We start from the raw sequence: 6,223 nt of genomic DNA, 5'->3' as shown, positions 1-6,223 counted from the left end.
TTTTTTTTTTGTCTCTAATTTCTTGTCCACTTTTGAACTGATACTCTTATTAAAACAATTATTAATATAGTGGTAGATGCATTAAAAATTTAAGATTTTTAAAAATTTCTACTCCTTTTTAAAGTAATTAATTGAGAGTATAATAAATAAAAAAATTTTTTTTTTTTTAATTTTTCAAAATGGACAATTACTTTGAGATAACTAAAAGAAAAAGAATTGACAAGTAATTAGGGATTGGAGAAGTGTTATATAAGAACCAAAGCAATGTCTAACTTTTTTCCACTTATCACAAAAAACTACCAAAGGCAAAAACAGAGTTCAAGACACTTCAGTTCCCTCTATAAACATTTCAATATGGTTTCTTGCACCATGAGATATCAGCTGAGATTGGTGTTGTTGTTGATATTATGTGTAATTGGAAATTCAGACACAGAAAAGGACAAAGAAGAGTGTACACAATCATTGATTGGTCTGGCAACATGTTTGCCTTATGTTGGAGGTAATGCACCAGCTCCTACACCAGATTGCTGTACTGGATTGAAACAAGTGTTGAAAGATAGCAAGAAGTGTCTTTGTTTGTTAATTAAGGACAGAAATGATCCTGATTTGGGACTTCAACTCAATGTTACACTTGCTTTAACACTCCCCTCTGTTTGTAAAGCCCCTGCTAATATTTCTGAATGCCCTGGTAAGTACGCCTGTTTTTAGCTCGTAGTTTCACTCTTGCTTTTGTCGTTAAAGATGTAACACAAATAATCACTCTCTTACTAGGAATGTCAATTGGTTAAATATGCAACTTTTAGGTTTTCCTTACTCAGTCTCTCTGTCTCAACTAAATGAAATTAAGGATCTGAAAGAGTTTACATCTTTTGAAATTTGTGGCATGAGACTAGTTAGTAAATAAATTATTTTTATTAAAAGTAAAATAAAAATTTTAACATTCAATTGTTATATTTAAATATAGAAATATGTCAGTTTTTTTAACGAGGAAATCGAATCATATAAATTGAGACAAATGAAGTACTAACAAAAATGGTTAAGTTAATCTTTGACACTATTTGATGATATATGCAGCACTTCTCCACTTGCCTGCAAATTCACCAGATGCTCAAGTATTCTATCAAATTGCTAATAATTCAAGCAGCATTGCTGGTAGTCCACTTGCACATAGCCCCATTCCTTCTGGTAAGTTATACTACTACAATTTTTTTTTAAAACAAAATTCTGAAAAATTGGTGATTCAAGGAGATTCAACTTATACACACTAACAACGTAATACTGTATTATTATAAATTGTATCAGACTATCTGTCTTATTTATATCTTATATATGATTATTCTGTTTTTTAAAAACATTACTTGTAGTTATCTTTTACACGACGTTATAGCGCGTAAATTTTTCTACATATTGTCAAATATATAAAGGTTAAACACTTTTCTCTTTTTGTGTTGCAATTTCTTTTATTTTATTTTTTTGCAGTTGGATCTAGTCCTACAGGTGCCCCTGCTGGTGCTCCTAAATCTGCTGGTTGTCATATTGGAAAGAGATATTTTGGATTAGAAGCAATTGTTGGTGTAGTCCTTCTTTGGTCTTTAACTTCAAATTTCTTCATAGGATGAGTTTAATAACCTTATTTTGTATCATAATAATCAAAGCTATCACTTTGTTAAATGGATGGTCCTTGTGTTCTTGTGTGTCCTTCTAATTGATATTTATTTACTAATATTTTCTCAGAGTGATACATTGAAGGCAACTTTGTCAAAAATCTCAAACAGTTGCCTTTCTTCAACTTTATTATAAAGTGTGGCTAAATTATGAGATGCTATGTAAAAAACAAAAAAAAAAAACTTGAGGAGAAAATATTTATAAAGAAGAGAATTCTGAGGAAATAAAAGGAAAAGACTAAAAGAGTGGCATAGAAACTTTCTATATACGAATGTATTTTAATTTCTTCAATTTCACCTTTATCTTTTGTTTTAATCATAAAAATCATTGGATTTATTTTGAATTTGTCTGATTTTAGTGAAAGTACCCAAAATCCATACACCCACACCCATGTTTTGTCATACCAAATTGAAAATGATGAATTCCAAACACTATTATACATATATAGTAAACAACACAACAAGTGGGATTTAACTAGTTTTTCTTCTACAAAATTACCAATTTGGGCAGTAATCAACAATTTTAGCTCAAATCCTATATTCATATTTCGTACTCCTTTGTTTCGTGATACTTTTCGTTTTTCGAGAGTTAAACGATTTAACTTTGATCGGACATTTGCGTATTGGATTTTCAAACTTTTTGAAATGAAATTTATATATTTCTAAACTACGTATAGAGTACTATAAGTCACAATAATTGATAAGTCAAAATGTTAAAAGGATCTATGAAAAACTTACGATAAAAAATAAACTTACTTGAATCTCCAAATGCGAAAAGTGTCACATAAGATAGTACAAAAGAAGTACTTACAATTCATTAAATATAACATTTTACATTTAAAACTCACTAAACTTCTAATAACTAAATTCAGAACTCCTAAACTTAAAATCTTAAATTTGCTTCCGACTAAAATTGAGAATTCATACGCATCAAATCCTGAATTCGTTTTTGCGAAGTATCTTGCTGCAGCTACTATAGGCAATTTTTTGTTTCATTATTCCCACATTTAGTGAAAACGCAAGCCTAGAAAATTGCATAGTCCTGTTGTGCCAGGGATAGACAGAATTGGAGATGTGGCCTGTCAGTTTATTAATATGCAACCAACTATATAATTATTCTTAATATAATATACGTGAAATTTCATTTAAAAAGTTGTGTATAACATTGGCTTCTTCTTTGTAATAGGAAAACTTGAATCAGCATGGACAATAATTGAAAAAACACTGCTGCAATCATCATAAGGAGTAATAATTAATTGAAAGTTGTCAACACACATCAATTTTTAATAATATCTTTGCTTCTGAATGGGAAGGGGGATTCTTGTCCATATCATATACATTGATACTCCTGTTGCCTGTTTGTCAATGGAAATAACTTGCGCATTTCATCAAACAGCAGAAGACTTTATTTATTTTTAGCATATTTGCTGCTACTGTATTTTGTTATAAGAACAGGTTTGAGATTTCTCGAGTGGATTTGAATTCTCGGAGTTTAACTTATTCCATCATGATTGGAAGCAATGTGGAAAATGAAGAAGCAAAGCCATTGGGAAGATGGTCTGTTTTAGCATATGGTGTAGGGCATGTGCTTAATGATATAACATCAACTTATTGGTATACTTATCTCTTGCTCTATTTGACCAGTATGGGAATGCCTCCAAAGTAAGCATATACTTTCTCCAACTTGTTTTGTATGAACATCTTGTTGTAGCTAGTAAATATTATTCTCTTGGTTTTGCTATTCTTTTTTTTTTTTAAATTCCCTAAAGAGAGAATTTCATTCTGAAGACTTGAACCTGAGACGCCTGGTTAAAGGTAGAGGGACTTTTACCATTCCATTACACACCTTGGTAGGTTTTGTTTTGTTGGAAAAAAAAAACAAATGTTAAAAGGATTTAAATTCGGTATAAAAGAGTTTTGTTCGATTTTGCTACTATTACTTGTGAGTTGTGACAAGGATTTCATGAATTTGATGCTGTAGTGGATTGTGATGTACATCAAAAAGTTTGGAAAGGGAAGTGTAATGTTTAGAGCATTATTTAATCAGAATATACCTGATTTCAGGGCTTACAAAGTCTTGGATCGAGTTAGTCTATGAGTGGCTTTAGTATACTTGTTTGTGTGATTGGTTGATTTGACTCTTCATTTGGTTCTATTTCACAGACAAGTTGCAGCACTTGCAATTACAGCGCAATTCACCGATGCAACGATGACCATAATTGCTGGAGAACTGGTATTTTTTTTATTGCGATCCTTCTTTTTTCTTTCATTAGAAATGTAATGTAATATCATGAGAAGTTGTTATATATTTCACTTAAAGCTTTTGATATGCACTAGAAATTTTCCGATCATGAATTGTTTTTGCTTGTTTTGTTTCCCTCAACAGATAGACAGATTTGGACATTTCAAAATATGGCATGCTGTGGGGACTGTTCTTGTCTCTGCTGCATTTTATTCGTTTTTTTGGGGTGTTTGTGTTCCTTGCAAAATTATTGGGATCGATACGCCTCTTGTGCAAATGATTGGATATTATATGTTTGATATACTCTTCAGTGGTGGATGGTCTTGTACTCAAGTATCACATATGTAATCATCTCAACTTTCGTGTTCGTTTTTCTTTACTACAGAATCATTCGATTATTTGGCTAAAATGATAAATGTGTTCTACATTTTCTTGGCCTTCTCTGTTGAAGGGCAATGGTGAATGGCCTTACCCTGGATCAAACAAGCAGAGTTGCATGTGTCAGCTGCCGCAATGCTTTTACAATGGTTGGTACTCTGTTGCACCATTCTTTTCATCACTATATAAACCAAACTAACCTTTTACCTCTTGTCTTGTTACTGTGAACCAATAATTGGGAAGGTCGCAAGCCTAATCGTGTATGGAATTGGATTTTTCATATTCAATTCATCCATGAAACAAGTTGAAATAAAAGAGCAGGTACATGAATACCAGGAGTGTTCCTCTATATGCATGAGCACGTGCTTTTCGTTAATGTACTTTACCACTTCCTTTTGCAGTACCACTTGTTGGCAACTATCACAGTATTGATCGGATGCTTCTTTGTAATTTTATTTCATCTTGGAACTAAAGAGCCTAGGTTTGTTATCTACTCGTCCGCTTGTTAATTTGGAAGGCTCGAATGTACTTCATTAATGAGGATACAAATTACAATGTTAAGCATCTTTTGTGCAGAGTGAAACAAGTATCTCACCAGACAAATCGCCGTGGTTCTTCTTGGAAGCGATGGTTGAAAAATGGCCTGTATTATAGAGTAGCTAGCATTTATGTGTTAACTAGAGTTGTAACGAATATATCTCAGGTAACTATAATTTTCTTCCAGCTTCTTTAAGTTATATGTTATCGATCATTCACATATGTATTAGTTCTCTGTTCTAAGTTTCTGTTTTATATTTGCAATCTCAGGTGTTTCTTGCTCTCTATGTAATTAGTGATCTACACATGAGCCAATCTTCCAAGGCTTTGGTATGAATTGTTATCGAGTTGAATAAAATTGACAACACTTGTATCTTCCAGTTAAATAATACTAATCGGGCTGAGTTATTATGTAATAGGTTCCTGCCATCATCTATTTGTGCAGCTTCATTACATCTATCTTTCTCCAGGTTCTCTTTCTCTATGGGGTTGTTCCACATTTGATCTTCACTTTCGACCTGTTCTTTGTTTGCGTATGCTAACTACTTTTCTGGTTGCACGTAGGAACTCGAATGGAACAATCACAGATTGAAGGCCATCTTTTCAGTAGGAGGCCTCCTGTGGCTATTTTGTAGTGCAGTAGTACTCTCCCTACCGATTAACATGAATGTTTTTATGTACATCTTGTCCGTAGTTATTGGAATCGCCAATGCCTTCATGATGGTATGCTGCAGTTCATTTTTTTTGTACATTAAGTTAACTCATGCAAGAAAGTGTCCTCAGGCTCCTATATTTAGCAATTCAGAGCTGGAAACTCTTCTATTTTGACAGTCAAATCGCGATGTTTCTGTTTTCTTTTGTGGTTAACAGGTAACTTCAGTAGGCATGGAAAGTGAGCTAGTTGATAAAGAAGTTGAGGGATCTGCTTTTGTTTATGGATCATTAGGCTTTGTGGAGAAAGTATTGTGTGGGGTAATGCTGTACATTCTAGAGTCATACGAAAGTAAGCTATATCTTTCGTTCTCTTCAAACGTATGCATATCATGAATGAAATTTAAATCTTTGAAATGAAACTGTTTACACCTATGCAGGCGTAACACCAGCATCGTGCAATCCAGCATATCCATGTTTCACAGTAACGCGATTTTCATTGGGATTCATTCCGGGAGTTGCTGCATTAGTTGGAGTCATTGTTACATGTTTTACAAAGTTCAGAACTTCACTTCCAGAGCCCTTCACAGAACCTTTGTTGACATAGTGATAAGCCAAAAGCTTTATTTAGTGCAATCACAAGGAGTTAATAAGCATTTTCTTATTTAGTATATTCTAAGCACTACGCTTCTATTTATAGTTTTTTAAGAAGTGTGCAAGATCAATAATGGACAAACACGGTTGAACGAAA

At 32.9% G+C, this 6,223-nt stretch overlaps 2 protein-coding genes across 2 annotated transcripts; both read left to right on the top strand.

The window, feature by feature from the left end:
• The first annotated feature begins 264 nt into the window (after positions 1-264).
• LOC101247253 (non-specific lipid transfer protein GPI-anchored 14) lies at positions 265-1,671 on the top strand. The gene is made up of 3 exons (XM_004229289.5): positions 265-688; positions 1,075-1,185; positions 1,480-1,671. The coding sequence occupies exons 1-3, from the start codon at positions 265-267 to the stop codon at positions 1,617-1,619; spliced, it is 675 nt and encodes a 224-aa protein (XP_004229337.2). The 3' UTR covers positions 1,620-1,671.
• Positions 1,672-2,534: 863 nt separating this feature from the next.
• LOC138337053 (uncharacterized) lies at positions 2,535-6,223 on the top strand. Its single transcript, XM_004229286.5, has 13 exons — positions 2,535-2,745; positions 2,851-3,326; positions 3,828-3,897; positions 4,051-4,250; positions 4,358-4,433; positions 4,528-4,605; positions 4,686-4,765; positions 4,861-4,987; positions 5,092-5,151; positions 5,241-5,291; positions 5,386-5,544; positions 5,692-5,824; positions 5,913-6,223. The coding sequence occupies exons 2-13, from the start codon at positions 3,172-3,174 to the stop codon at positions 6,077-6,079; spliced, it is 1,356 nt and encodes a 451-aa protein (XP_004229334.2). The 5' UTR covers positions 2,535-2,745; positions 2,851-3,171; the 3' UTR covers positions 6,080-6,223.

This window comes from Solanum lycopersicum, chromosome 1 (genome assembly GCF_036512215.1).
Source record: "Solanum lycopersicum chromosome 1, SLM_r2.1".
NCBI lineage: Eukaryota > Viridiplantae > Streptophyta > Magnoliopsida > Solanales > Solanaceae > Solanum > Solanum lycopersicum.
This window is presented reverse-complemented; position numbering and strand designations above follow the sequence as displayed.

Coding starts and splice junctions, on each gene's coding strand:
- LOC138337053 (XM_004229286.5), top strand. CDS start 3,172: ATGATTGGAAGCAATGTGGAAAATGAAGAAGCAAAGCCATTGGGAAGA. Junction 3,898..4,050: donor CCATAATTGCTGGAGAACTG/GTATTTTTTTTA, acceptor TTCCCTCAACAG/ATAGACAGATTTGGACATTT. Junction 5,545..5,691: donor TCGCCAATGCCTTCATGATG/GTATGCTGCAGT, acceptor TGTGGTTAACAG/GTAACTTCAGTAGGCATGGA.
- LOC101247253 (XM_004229289.5), top strand. CDS start 265: ATGTCTAACTTTTTTCCACTTATCACAAAAAACTACCAAAGGCAAAAA. Junction 689..1,074: donor TAATATTTCTGAATGCCCTG/GTAAGTACGCCT, acceptor TGATATATGCAG/CACTTCTCCACTTGCCTGCA. Junction 1,186..1,479: donor ACATAGCCCCATTCCTTCTG/GTAAGTTATACT, acceptor ATTTTTTTGCAG/TTGGATCTAGTCCTACAGGT.